Here is a 15522-nt window from a genome sequence, read left to right on the forward strand (position 1 = left end):
TTTATTTTTATTCTTACCGGTAACGGTTTAGAAAGGTCCCTTTGAAAATAGCATTCATCATATTCTGTATCTCTAGAAGCTTATGTTCATACTGAAATATACAAAGAGAACTGAATGTTAATATTGGTGCCACAATTCACTAGATACGGAAAATTTGCATCAGTGCACTTACAATACTACTATGGTTCAAATTGCTAGTGTTTACACATAGTTCCAATATAATATTAGTGGTCTGTATTTACACTAGCAATTGGCCTTTTTGTAGCTACACCCTGGTGAAAGGTTTATCAGATACAAGCTGCTAGCCTGGATAACAAAGTACTTGTTTGATATAGTGAATCTTAATCTATCAATACACAGAAAGATATAGCACAACTATTAAGCAATCTTCACATACAGGCTTAAATTCTCCTTTTATTCACTTAAACAGAGGTGGAAAAATGCAGACCAGGGAATTTTCAAAATGCACCTATTCCACAATAAGCATGTATTTAAGCAAGCCCTGAACACAGAGAAGTCCATGAACATCCAAAGTTCAGAACACAGATAGCTAATTCTAAAGTCAGGAGAGAGGAAACTATGCTTGATGTTCATACATCACATCACCTCCTCCCTCAAGCAAGAATTATTTCTTACAGTTATAGGCCTGTCTCTGGGAGTTGATAAGAAGCTGTCTGGCTGAGCAGGGAAAAAATGACAGAAACTAAACAGCAAGAAAGATACAGTTCATAGCTAAAGTTACAACCATTTTTACAATGCATTACTTACACAGAGATGACAGATATTCTGTGTCCTTTTTCATTCACTGAAATTCAGTTCAAGAACCAACATTTTGGCTTGTAATTTGTATAAACATATGCAAAACTGCACACCCACACCACCAGAGCTACTGATGCAATTACATGTGTTTAAATCCATATTTGTGTAGAGATCAAGGGCTAATGATAGCAATTTAGAGAAGCAATTGTTAGATAGCAATTATCTAGAAAAGCAAGACATCACAAGTTAACAGTACGTATGGCAGTTATTACCTTAGACATTTTTGTACCACTCAATCTAGCCAGTCACAACTGCTATGCACCATGCATTTGATAAATATCTAACACTTAAAGAACTGCAGTGACCCAAACGCAAGCTGTCAGTGATCCCTCTTTCTACATCTTCACACATCTCCCATAAAGGACACCTGCCTAACCTCTTTCCTTTTTCTCTCTAGCTGATCGAGTCTGTAATTGGTCCTCTTGCCACTTATCCTCTTCTTCTCCACCTCATATAATCTTTGAGCGTTGTGCTTGTTGACATCAAGGTTCAGACGTACACTCAGAACTGCTGTCAGAAGTTTCATTGCTAAAAAGGAAACAAACCCAACATATTTAGCTTAGTTCAGAGATATGTAGCATAAATACATTCACCACTTTACCACAAAAAGGATATGGTTAACCACACCCAGTTTATTATATAAAATACAAACACTACTAGATTACAGTAATCAGTTTTAAAATACAGTGTTTATTTTAAAGGCAGACAATGATCAAAAAAGGAAAATTTAGTTATATTACTGGTGATTTACAACCTCTGGCCAGAGTTCCAGTCAAAGAAGTCATTTACTGGACAACTCTTCTTACATTCTGTAATTTTGATTTTTCTGCAAAAGGATCTAGAGTTGTGGAACTGATCTTCAGTAAAAACAAAGAGGAAAAAAAAATACACCACATAACCCAACAGTGAAGCTGGCCCATAAAAGGCTGGGAATCTTAATATTTTACTTGAATTAACAAAAATTCACATTCTTCTAAGGATGGTTTGCATAGACTTCAAGGGGAGTTTTGAGCCTCCAAAGTAAACACTGTACTTTGGAACAAACTATACTTTAAGTGCTGTTTGTGGGGCAAAGAGAGTATTTACCGGCTTTAGAAAAAAAATAAAAGTAGTACCTTTAGTATCATGTGCATGAAACAAAAAATGCAAAACAAGGAATATTCTTTTTAGCATAGGGACCACAGGAGTAGCAGCATTCCAATGGAAGCTTTTTCAGGTGAAGCATTTAATGCAACCCATCGCATTAATTAGTGGAGGGAACCAACTAACAAAATAAAAACCTGAAAAAATCAGTTTGGGGGGGGGAGGTAATCAGAACACAGCATAATTCTAAAGTTAGTCATGTCAGGCATTAAAGAAAATTTCTTTATAAATTAAAAATTGGTCTAGATCTATTGTATATAAAGCTTCCAAATTCCATTCCAAAACACGTGGGAACAAATTATTTATATTACAGTAACATACAGCAGGAGGAAGGCACTGTCAGTGCATAAGACAGCTTTTCAATTTGGAGCCATTCTGTTTGCACACAAGTCAACAAAACTCATAATCTACAGCAACTCTGTGAATTATCTTACCTGCCAAAGTGCTTGTGTGTCTAAATGCTCTGACCATGGAGTCTGCTAAGCCCGTAAGCAGTGAGATGATAGTGTCCATCAAGAAGCTATCATACAGGATGCTGCACTGGCATTGTTGGACAAGCACGGCAATAAATTCACAGAAATTGGCCTTGAACTTCTTCCAATAGGGTCCTGTTCTGATCAACGGGTAGTCTTCATTGCCCTACACAAGAAAAAAGTCAACAGAAAACACAGTAATTACAAATGCACAGTTTTGTTTGTGCACACCATTTACATCTCTCTCACTGAATATCAGAGAGTTTTACTGACAGTCAGCTTCACCTTAGTTTCTCCATAGCATCTTTTACGGTTATTACTCCAAAGTAGGGACATACAACTAGTTTACAAGCAAGCCCTGAGACAAACTAGCTTCATTAGAGCTGCACTGTTACAATAGCTCACATCTGAAAGCAATATATGCAAGATAGCTGTCAACAAACAGGTCTGAGAGGGCATGTGAAGCCACAGCATCATAAGTAACTTTCACTGGCATAAACCACAAGCCTCCTGTACATCCTCACAGGTAGTAGTGCTTCCCCACTTCACCATTCTTCCTGTTCCTGCAAATGCGTGCTAAAATGCAGGAGAAAACTGAAGTGACTGAAGAGCTAAAACAAACAACTGTGGTGTGAGCAGGACAGGACTTTTCCTCAGTAGCACCACCAGCTTAAGGAGTTTAACAAAGGCTACAGCTTCATGACAAATACACCTATATCACTGGCACCTAGATCTCAGTAAACCTCCACAGAAATCGTAGAATCACAGAATGGTTTGGGTTGGAAGGGTCCTCAAAAATCACTGAATTCCAAACCCCTCAAAGTGCCACAGTGGGGCACAGAGTAAGGCAGAAGTATGAATGGAGCCAGGGAACTCCAAAGCTTCACCCACTATGGAAAACTTCATCCTAAAGGTAGGCCACTGCTTGGCTGGTCTTCTCTTGTAACTTTCTTTCCAAAGAAAAGGACCCACCACTTTCTTCAAAAATAAACTCACACACAGACTGATCTCGATCTGCCTGCAATCCAAAGCACACTGGGAGTTTAGAATTTGGAATGCATTCCTAATCAGGCTGTAAGAGTCAGTTCAGAGTCTAACAGTAGTAGCAAGTGCCAAGACAGACAAAACTTCAGGAAATACCTACTGTATCACCATATTTTACTCCTCAATCTGAAAAGCAGCACAAATACAGGAAGACATCTCACTTTTTAAGAGGATTTCTACTGTCCATGTTCATCACACCGGGATAGTGTTTAATGGTAATGTGCATACTGTAAATATACAGACAGCACGATGTGCACATCACCTAAATTTAGGCATCTAACCTAGGATCCCCTTAGATTCCCTCCCTCACCAGCAACTCCGCTTCTTCCAAAGAACTATTCAAATCATTCAGCTGAGGCTCCTGCTCTGACTCATCCTGGATATGTTTCTTTCTTTCATACAGAGTCTATGGAAAGACAGCAAAGTCAAACTGAAGTGCCAACAAGGAGTTAAAGTGAATTCCCCACAACGCTGCAAGTGTTGTATGGGAAGAAGCATAACAGAAAAAAAATATTTCTGTTCTCAAAATATTTCAAACGTTTCTGTTTGTAAAAGAATGTTTTGATGAAACAAGCCTTTGAACAAATTTGTCTGCCAAAACCTCTGTGTGCACACATGTGCATGCACATGCTATACAACAGTTACAGAAAATGACAAGAGCCCTACCATGTCCACTGGCCAAGTAACTGTCAGGATCCAGGGATAGGCGATGAATTTCTTGTACTGCAACCCACTTTCCTGTAGTGCATAAGACAAAATGTTAAAAGCTTCTCCTTGAAATGGCACATAAAGACAAAAGCGTCACAAAGCATGCAACACATTTAAAAGGCTATTAAAACTTAAGGCAATGTGCCTTACAGGTGGCTCATAAAATCCAATATATTAAACAAAATCTAATTCCTTCTCATCTCAGTATTTTTTATTTATTTATAACCAATTATGGAAGGAAAAAAAAAACACTTTTATACAAAACCTGAGTTTACTTGCTACAAGTAAGAGACAACTTGTTTTTAAAATTTATAAGCAAACATATACAAGGTATAAACCTCATTATTAATTCTAAGATATGGCTCCGCAGCAAGTCTAAGTATTTATGCCTTTGCAATATTTAGTAACTAGGTACTGTAAAATATCTAAACTCTGGAAAACTGTTCTGAGCTTTTCAAATTACAGAGAAACGTTTTCATTCTGTGACATGATTCAGAGATGTTTCCTCAACTCTGCAATTATTCCAAGACAAAAGGCATGACATCTACAGTTCTTTATTAGGCTCAGTGAAGCACCACAAGTATTTCTATTCCCATCTGGTTGTACAGTTATCTTTATGTACAGTTATCAAACTTAACTCTTCCATTGCTTAACACTGCAGTAACAAAGAGAGGGAAAGAAACCTACAAAAGAGCAAAGAACTGCAAGAGATAAAATGCCACGTACAAGAAGAAAAGCAGAAAAGAGAAACAAAATAGTTTATGAAAGAGGGAAAACAAAAAGCAGTGGTCCTAAAAACAAGCTTATCTCTCCACTTAGGAATACCATAGCCCACAAAGAGGAAATCAGTGCCTCGATGACCATATTAAAGCCCTTCTCTGCTTCCAATGCCAGAACAAGTTTTCACCAAATCACAGAAAAACTGAAATTGAGAAGGACTCTTTGAGATCATCTAACCCAACACCACCTGCTCAAGCAGTCAGCCAAAGCAGGCTGCCTGGTGCAACGTGTGACTGGTACCCCTTGCTCCCAGACCCTGATACTGTGGTTAACACAACTAACATCATTTTATAACGCAAGCAGCCATTCTCTGTGAGCAAGTGGGTTACGCATTCATTCCATTTCCCTCATTATCAGGGACCTGAAGGTCCTGTGAACCAAGTAGACAAATCAAACAGGTTTCTTCTTCCCCTCCCTGCTAGTCTCAAGGTTCCTGGGCACAAGGCTGGAATTGAAGGTCCCAGGCACCTCGCCAGCCAGGCGGTGGCAATGACCCCATCACAGAACAGGAAAGTGTCACAGCACCGAGAGCACTGTCCATAAAATCAAGTAGTTGCAAGTGGGGAACTTGGTCCAGAGCTGCTGCTGGACAGCGAGACCCATGGACCCGTGACCCGCAATGGCAGGGACACCTCCACCATCATTTGCTTCCTCTGAGGACTGAGTGACTCTTTTTCTTGATTTACAAGTCCAGATTATGATTGTTACGTAGCCAACCACATATGAAGATTTGACCTAATTTGCAGAGGATCCAGGTGATGAGAAATTATAAGTTAAATTTATCATAAATTCTGTATTACTAAGGTGATTAGAAATAATTAAATGAATTAGTATTATAAATTCTATATTATGCTACTATACTGATTCTGCTTGTAGAAATCCCATGACATTCTAATTATAAATTCTCTCCTATACTAAACATAATACCTTGTTAAGAAAATAAACCTAAGAAGAAACCTGCCCCCTCAGTGCCAGGACAGGTGGAAAGGTTACAGAGCTGTACCACATCCAGGCGAATGCTAACAATAATATCTTTGTACCTTCCAGAGTGCCTATTCTATGATGAGTGCTATTCAGGGCTAATCTAGTTAGGAAAGAAGTGCCAGATTACTAATTCATATAGCCAGACATATATCAGATAATTTCTGTCAAAAATAAGCTCAAGTGTTACTACACTTCTAAAATGAAGAAAACCACATTGGCAAATTCATCCTCTGTGGGAATTTCTACAGCAGCTGGTCTTTGAGAGATGCTCAGTTAAAGCAAGGCTGATGGCTGCTGCCTGACAAATCAATTCAGAGGTGGCAAATATAGAAAAAAAGCACAGAAGCAACTGAGAGAGTGCTGCAGAAAATTTGATGTTGTCATAATTAGCCAAGGAGCAGTCAAACAGAGAAAAAGGACTGTTAAGAAAAATACATATCTTTACAATCCTTGAGAAATGATTCACTATTGTTTTGACAATTATCTAAAAATCAGAAATACATTTTTCTTCTTTCATATGACAAGACACAGTTCTAAAAATTCAGATTGCCAGGAAAACAGAAGGGGAAGATTCAAATAAAAATATCAGCTAAAAAAAAAAAAATCTTCAATTACCTCATCAGTCATCCACAATTGTATTTTTAAAAGGACCTATCAACCAAATACCAAAGGAACGGTTTACCTTCTGCAATGGTGGGTTATATTTACCTTCTTAAAGTCACTATGAAAAGAACTCCTAAGAGAAAGCCAGATTCGTGAAGACTGCAGTTAGATAGCCGTAATAAAACCCTGAAAATAAGAGTGGCTTACAGAAAAAAAATTATCCTGCTACTGCTAAAATGGGTTATTACAACATCAAATTTATCTTAAAATTTCCAAATCTCCTAAATTAAGGAAATGGGACACAGCTCCTGTTAAGCAGCAGAAACTCTGTCCAGGCTGGCTAGTAACGCAGAGCCTATTGTTTATATAAACAAGGCATGCAAACTCAAAGCTTTGCCTACCTCATCAAAGTTCTCCGTCATTTTTTGCATGACATCCTTCTTGTGCAAACTTTGAAACATCTCTGCTGTTACCATGCCTAGAAAAGTAGTATTTCAAAGAGTTACCAACACCATATTATATGAATCAAGTCCAAACCACAGTAAGAATTTTATATAAAATTTAGAAACACGTAGAAGGAAAGACTCTGCTTTATCTCTGTTTCCACTGGTAAGGTCAATATAGATAAAGAAAGACACATAAATTCATTTATAGTAGAAAATACTCATGAACCAAAACTGAAATTCACATTACGAATTCTGCCCTGTGGGGCCTGGCATGGGTGTTTTCTCTGTCCATTCATTTGCTTCAGGGATTTACTAACATTTTGCCCCCTGCTAGTCAAGGGCATCAAAACACTTCCCCTAAGAGAAAGCAAAAGACCAGGAAAAAAAAAAAACCTGTGAAGTGTAAAATCATAGAGTCATAGAATTGTTTGGGTTGGAAAGGACCTTAAAGATCATACAGCTACAACCCCCCTGACAGAGGCAGGAACACCTTCTACTAGACCAGGTTGCTCAAAGCCCAGTCCAGCCTGGCCTTGAACACTTCCAGGGATGGGGGCAGCCACAGCTTCTCTGAGCAACCTGTGCCAGCGCTTCACCACCCTCACAGTGAAGAATTTCTCCCTAATACCTAATCTAAATGTACTCTCTTTCAGTTTAAAGCCATTCCCCCTTGTCCTGTCATGACATGACATTGTAAAATGTCCCTCTCCAGATTTCTCATAAGCGTAGCTGCTTAAATACACTCAGAAGTTCAAACTAACAGAACAGCCTTCTTAAAACTCTTTCTTGCCATCCTGAAGTATTTCACTAGCAGACAGTCCCCAGAAGTCACTGGGTCTCAATGTTTGTTATGAAATAGACAGCATCATAAGCCTCTGGTAAAAGTGACCACAAGCGGGTTGAGGGAAGAGATTCCTTTTCCAGCCACCAAAGCAGGGAGCTTAATTTCCTAGTTGTTTATATTCAAAAAAAAGATACTAACCACACAAAAGATACTAGGAAGTTATAAAACAAATGGCAACTGGAATTTTATGTTTTAATGCACTGGATTTCAATTAGTACAGTCATCATAACCATCTTCCCTATATGGGGATTCTGCAAAGCAACGTGACATGCCACTTCAGAAATCTGACCTTGCAAACCATGTTCAAATGCAACTCTGAGAGCTGGTATGCTATAAACACAGTCAAAGAATTTAACCAGTAACATTCTTTACTATAAGGCCTTTCCATCTGGAGTCCATCTTAACAAACAGTACAGATTATAAATACATGATTTTCCATACTTCACACTACTCTCACCCACAGACAATTGAAAGGGATACTAAGAGGGTAAATTACCTTGACAGCCTGAACACTGAATGAAGAAGTTGATCAGATCTAGAAGTGCCACATTCCTGTCTTGTTTATAAGCTTCAACCCAGTCATCTACTACAGACTAGAAAAGATTAAAGAAACCCATTAGTCAGGAGCTGAACACAGCATGCTGCACTCCACTGAGGACATTCATGACAAGGATACAAACTAACATTGTTCTGTCTCCATTAAATTATAAAAACGAGAATAAACTCCACACCATTTTGTTCCATTTCTGATAGCACATAAAAAAAGACTTTCTGGGGCAAAATGAAGTCTTGAACTGCTCATTCTCAAGTTCTGCTCTGGGCAATGTTGCCACTCACAGATGCTTTGCTCCTTGTTAATAGGGAAAATAGCCACAGCTTCAATTAATTTAATATAAAACAACCAAAACATCATCCTCCTGACTTCTTGCCAGCACCAAGGTAACAGTTTCACTTAAAAATAAAAATTTAAACACCTCACAACACGTTTAACCTCTGCACAATCTACTAATTAATATTAATATAAGCAACTGTTCCTGGGAGTTGTCTTCTTCAGCACCCAATTTGTGCAGCAGCCTGAAACAGTTCACATACTACACTTAAGCTAAAAACCAACTCCAAATTTCATTTCTAGGGTAGTACAACCTGTACGTGACACAGGCCTGCTGGGACAAGTTGTCCAGGCTTCAACCCAATTCTAGTGCCACACAGGTCTAATGAATTCTAGCAGCAGCAGTCTGGACTTCAGCTGCTGCCTTTCCAAGCCCTTCACATTATGATTTGCACAGCAGAAGCTGAGCTCTTCAAGGAGCTATACTGAAGTTAACACAACTATAGCATGGCAAATGTCCATCCACACAAATATCTTGAGAAACTGAGGTCTTGCATCCAAAATATAAACATACTTTTCATGTGTGCACACATGCACTTGGCTTACAGACATTACATAGTAGAGACATACATATAACCCTGTATAAGACTATTTGGGCTCCAAGTTTTAATCCTTCATACATATATACAAGCATAATATACACATATGCTCACGGAGTATGGGGAGGTGGGTTTCCTCACACTGAAGAAAGTTTTTAACTATACAGAGGCAGGGGGAACCTGACTATTTTGCAAAATACTGTCAAACTATTGGAATGGAGGTAAAAAAAATTACCAAAAGGCAACCTCCCAGGGGGGAGGAAAAAAAGGTCTGATTTTCAGAATCCTGATCAAGCAAAATTTTCTACTGATGAACCTTTTCTGTATTTTTAGAATAATTATATTTCAGTATGTTCAGACATTGCTTTAGGAACATTGGTTTAGGTACATGTTTCCTTCCCCTTCTTAAACATCTGACAGCTACTTCTTTGCTAATTTCTTGAAGATGCATTCTTTTCAACAGCCATGCTCATAAGTTTTCCAGTCAAACACATTGCTTCCTCATCTGTGCCAAAACAGACCAAAATTTCAATGCTCCAGAAATATAACTGAAATAAGTGCTCTATCTATCTATCTATCTTCCCTCCACCAATTTCTCTCAGAATTCAGAGCCAGAAATACCTGCATGGCCTGCTTTCCCATGCTAACCACTTCAAACAATGTAACCGCCTCAACCACTTGGCCATTCTGCAGCCGGCTCACTCTTTTGCTACCAGCAGAACTTCTCCTTATGTTCTCACACTGCTGTCGGACCTTCCGCTTCTCTCTCTGAAATGAGTCAAGCAAAAAAGATGAGAGAAAACACAACACGTAACAGCCAATACATAAATTATCCCCTAATAACAAGTTTATTTTACTGTCATTGTAATGATTTCCCCAGGGTGCCAACTTTTAAGCTTCAAGGACACAAATAAAGTCTTATCAAACATGACCACACTGGAAGGGAATGAAAGAAAGGGTTTACCAGTTTGAATTTTATCTCAACAATGAGTCATAATCATAGGAATGTATAACAGGAAAGAAGCTTCTGACCAGTTGTGTACTATCCAGAAGGCATTTTTCAGTGGCAGCTGTAGTTTCTGCAGAATAGACAGCAAGCACAGAAACTCTTCTACATCTTTTCACTCACAGGGTAAACACAGAACCTTCAAATTAACATCAGCTACACACAATACACAGCTAAGGAAGAACACTCACTGAAATGAACTGGCTTTAAAAGCCAGCACTGAGGCTCTGATGCCAATGAAATTTGGGGTCAAGCTGCATCCAGTGACTAGATTGCATACAGATGCATGTCCTGCGTTCAGCTGTAACAGTTATTTTTCTCCTTAGTAGCTGGTGAAGTGCTGTATTTTGGCTTTAGTCTGAGAACAATGCTGATAACACACCGATGTTTTTAGTTGTTGCTAAGCAGCGCTTACCCTGATCAAGGACTTTTCAGTCTCATGCTCTGCCAGTGAAGAGGGACAAAAGAAGCCAGGCAGAAGTAGAGACAGGACACCTGACCCAAACTAGCCAAAGGGGTATTCCATACCACAGCACATCATGCCCAGTATATGAAATGGCAGGAATTAGCCAGAAGGCCCAGATCAGTGCTCAGGTTTGGCTGGGTATCAGTCAGCAGGCGGTGAGCAATTGTATCGTGCACCACTGGTGTTTTATTATTTTCTCTTCCTTTTCCCCTTTCAGTTTCATATTCACTCCCCTTGTTATTTCCCTATCATTATTATTGATGCTAGTAGTAGTAGTTTTCTATTATATCTTAGTTATTGGACTGTTCTTATCTCAACCCGTGGGATTTACATTCCTTTGATTCTCCTCCCCATTCCTCTGAGAGCATGGGGCAGGGAAGAACAGGGGGGAGTGAGTGACTGGCTGCACGGTTCCGAGTTACCGGCTGGGCTTAAACCACACCAATGTACCATATTATGATTGGTTTATGTAATACTCAATTTTGTAACAATTGAATGAGACAGAAAATAATTCCTATTTAGTAAACTTGGTTTGTTGTTTTTTTTTTTATTTTATTTTAAAAATCAACTTACTGGTGTTTTCAGGTTGCCATTTCTCATACAGCTGCCATTCTGCACAGCAGACTCAGGCACAGTCTCATCATGGACAGCATTCTCTCTGAAGTGTAATGGATACATTGAAGGGGTTAGCAGTGAGAACACAAAACTACACTTCAATACAAACAACAGAAGAAATTAAGATCATATATGGGTATTTAAATATTTTTAATTACTTGCTTGGAAATTATGTCATTTTGTTACTAGAGACCAAACAGCTGACTTTAAAAGTACAACAGAAATTTTGGGCCTTTTTCAAACTATTTGCTTTCCTGCAAGATATACAGAAAACTATCAAAACTATCAAAGATATCAAGAAAGTAGAAAGCAAGCAAATGAAACAGAATGCTGATGTTGACTTAAGGCAGCCTTTGCTGACTGAAGAGCTTTGCACTATGAATCAATAACATGAGTATGCATTCACTTTGTGGGTACTCTAAACAAAAGAAAGTAATAACATTTGATGGGTCTACAATTTGAAGCAAGAAGAAGAAACTGTTTTACCTTGTCTATAAAACATGCTGAAGAAAAAAGACATAAGAAATTTCATTTGAAGGTCATTGCTAGTATGATGAAGGAAAATAAAGATGCACCTTCTGGGAGATCTGAAGCCATACATTTATCTGCAATGAAATCATGCCACTTTTCATCCTTCTCAGTGCTAACAATAGGCTTTGCCAAAGGTCACATTTGAACAGATGAGCTGGATCCCACTTGTGCAGCAGGTCCAGTACTGGTAGCTGGCTGCTATGGCCTCCTTTTAAACTATGGTGGACAGGACATGAAGCCAGTTGACTCATACTATAAGGCACAAAAAAAAGTAAATATGAGAGTGTACAGTTACTTTCATTTTGCTGATACTGCTGCAACAAGAAAGTGTGCTAACACAAGTGATCACAAGTTATAAAATAGTGTATTACACTGTAAGATACAGTCAACTCTCCAATATCTAGTGTTGGCTAACCCAGACGGAGAATTAACTGTGCTATGGAGGCAAAACCAGCTCAACTCCAGCTAGGTTTATCAGTGTCAGATAACCACTGTTGCTGTCTTCCCAAGACTGTTTCATTCAGATGTTGCCTCTGTAAAGCAAATCCTGAGGCTGAATAGCATCAACTGTAGGACCAAAGTCCTGATGTTATTTTATTAGTGAGAGCAGACAGAAGTTCATAGTTAACAAATCTCTATTTACTTTTTTAATCTGTTGGCACACTTTACCATAAGCAATGTAGAATTAGGTTTCTAAAGACTCCTATAAAAATTCTATATGAATATAAAACTCTGTAAGAATATATCAACTTTCTAAATACAATGATGCAAATGCTTAACTTCCCTACAGAGAAGAGTCTCATGAAAGTTAAATTCAATTAATGCCTTGTTGTAGAGAAGTTCAAAACATGCCTCAGTGTTTGACAGATGGAAGCCAAGAAACAAATTCAGGGTGAACCAATCATTACATCAGTTCATCCTACCAATACTCATGTTATAGAAAAGAGAGGGATGAGCTATATAGTTCACAAGTGAGTCAGCATGCTATAAGCAATAGTTTGCAAAAGTTTTCAAATGTTTTCTTTGACTTGCAATTGCAAGTCACAGAGATTAAGTGTCTCAAGCACCACCAGAGACTTCCTAGTTGAAAAGAACAAGCAGCAAGAGACAGCAACATGTACTGCTTTTCTGACGCCAGTTAGCTCTTCCCAGATCCTTCTACAGACCACAAATTAACAAAAAGAACCCAAACGTGTTCATCAAGGAGCTACTTATCCTATGCAGTTAAATTCTTCCACTCTTGATTTCAAAGCAGTATGCAACATTATGGGGTTGGACTAACATGTTCTGACTCGCATCATTTCACTAGAACTACAACTCTGATGCCAGCCAACATCATGGTAACATGTGTTACCTGTTGCTGCATTATACTTAAACATAATGCTCAACACATTCCCAAAAACTTTCCTGGTTTGTTTGCATGCACTATTTAGCGACTTGCTCCACCCCATCATGAAAATAAATGCCTTGCATTTGATTACAGCAACTATATTTGATTCCAAGATGAATTAGAACAAATAACTAAAAAATCATCACTGCTGCAGGACAGTTCAGTCAAGTACTTGTCTAATCATGCACCACTTTTAGTATCTCTCTAGAATATACGTCTCTGAAGTTGTAACTTGTGTCTTTTTCCCCAAGAACATCTTGAAGGATGGCGCTACAGATGGTATCTACTTGCCTTGTGCTATTTAGTCAGCTTATGTCAGGCAAAATGTACCTGTAGCAAAAGAGGCTCCACAAAGTAATGGAATGCCTGGTATATGGAAAAGCATGCTTACCAAAGCTCAGCAAAGCCTGCAAGAATAAGAAGGCAGATGATCTACAGCTTCCTCACGTTGGGCTAACAACGCCAAGTAAAGCAACATCTCTGTGATGAAATCAGTTAGAGTAACTTTCACACATGCACTAAGGCTTCTGTCTTAAACACTCAACAAATGTGAAAGGCACTAAATACTAATATTAAAAAGCCATTTACTTTTCTGACCTGTTTTGGTTATCAGTGTACCACAGCACATAGCAATGCCAGAGGAAGCACCATGCTACAACAGACAACCTATACAAAAGTCGAGATTTTTAAAATACAGGTATTATCAACACTCATGTTTCCCCTTTCTCTTTTTTTTCCCGTTAATACTGACGTTTCTGGTAAGACTATTCATAAAGGAGATACTTAAACATTTGCAGGAACTAGACCAGAGCCTAGAAACCAAACTTCATGAAACCACTTAGAAATCAACAGAGATGTTTTAATTGAGTTCTTATTTGCACAACTAAGTTTCTGTGGAAGAAACTGTTAAAAGAATTAAGATGTCCTCTAATCTTCTTGAGCAAAGTAGGAACCACTGTGCCTAGTTGAGGATGATGTGATCACTTCTGCAGCAGTTCTGCTACATATCTCCCTTTAACACCTTTTCAACTACAGGAGTGCAACTGTAGGTTTGACAAATTTTGAACTAGTGGGTTCTCTCCTCTGCTAGTCTACACCACACCGAGCATTTTTGCGTATCCAAATTCACTGCCTCGTGCTGGTAAGAAACAGTTCTCTGCCATTTACTTTGTTTCCATCAGCAATCAGTAGGAAAGCGCAGGCAGAATTCCATTCCTATCTCATCCTAATTTTCGCTTTTATACCCTGTATGGCTCTGATTCATTTTGACCTCATATGCCTGCCACAATACAGTCCTTTCACTTTCACTAGCACTGGAAGTACTGCTGATGAGATAAAAACACTTGAAGTTGGAAGGAGGCGAAGTCCTTCATCTAGTCCTCAAACACAATACTGTTCCAAGAATTTCTGAATTCAGTTTTCTCATTTTAATAAACATTTGGAGCGGATTTAGTGACTCACCCTTAAAAAGAAAGCTACCTATTTAACAAAGATAACATTGCTTTAGCTGCGTAAAAGGAACAATTAACCTATGTTACTGGAAGAATCCTACCTGTAGACTTTTAAAATTAGAAATTTCAATACAGCTGTTTCATCTTTTAGAGGCAACATAAGAAACTCAGCTAAGCAATTGCCAGGTGCCTTTCTGACACTTTCACAAGTAAGAGGCTGGTTTCAGATGAAACGTACTGGAAAGGACATATGGGAAGCTATATTAATTGTTATCATGGACTACGAGAATACACCTCTCAGCCTGTGTTAGAGCTTAATGAAGCAAAAGACCTAGAGCAGACTTCCTCAGAAGGTGACAGGATCAGCAAAGATTGGGCTGCAACGAATGCAGGCAGCACTGGGCTTCTAAGCAGCTTCACCCTTTGAAACTAGACAAGATATGGCCAAATGCTTTAACTTTACCTTTTATCTATTTGTATCTGCTCTAGTAGAACTTCTAAATACCACTTTGCAGACAATGATATAAATACATTTGGTTTATAGATCACCTCAACTGATGACTGGAGAAATACATTATGAAAGGAAGAAGACTTGACATATCCTAATAAAAAAAAGAGAAGCAATTCCCTCTTCAATGCCAACAGGCAAATTACTTCGCAGTCTTCCTGCTCAGTATTCCCAAATCCACAACTGAAGTGAACAGGTGGCGACTATCTGCCCCCTTTTTTTCTTTTTTTTCAAAGTAGGTTTATTTACACTGTGGTGAATAATCACAGAACCATAGAAAGGT

General features: G+C 38.6%; 1 protein-coding gene across 1 annotated transcript in view; it reads right to left on the reverse strand.

Moving 5' to 3' along the window:
- Positions 1-15522, reverse strand: part of LOC308218611 (cohesin subunit SA-2-like) — a gene marked incomplete at its 3' end in the record, with an annotated part of 55530 nt that overhangs the window by 39102 nt on the left and 906 nt on the right. Inside the window, exons 2-9 of the mRNA XM_080612880.1 lie at positions 11318-11402; positions 9894-10040; positions 8341-8437; positions 6956-7032; positions 4146-4217; positions 2397-2601; positions 1196-1347; positions 18-91 (exon numbers count right to left, since the gene is read on the reverse strand). Coding sequence (XP_080469006.1) covers positions 18-91; positions 1196-1347; positions 2397-2601; positions 4146-4217; positions 6956-7032; positions 8341-8437; positions 9894-10040; positions 11318-11402 — 909 coding nt within the window. The remainder of the gene's footprint in view (positions 1-17; positions 92-1195; positions 1348-2396; positions 2602-4145; positions 4218-6955; positions 7033-8340; positions 8438-9893; positions 10041-11317; positions 11403-15522) is intronic.

The sequence above is a fragment of the Psittacula echo genome, assembly GCF_963264785.1.
Source record: "Psittacula echo genome assembly, chromosome: 3".
Taxonomy (NCBI): domain Eukaryota; kingdom Metazoa; phylum Chordata; class Aves; order Psittaciformes; family Psittacidae; genus Psittacula; species Psittacula echo.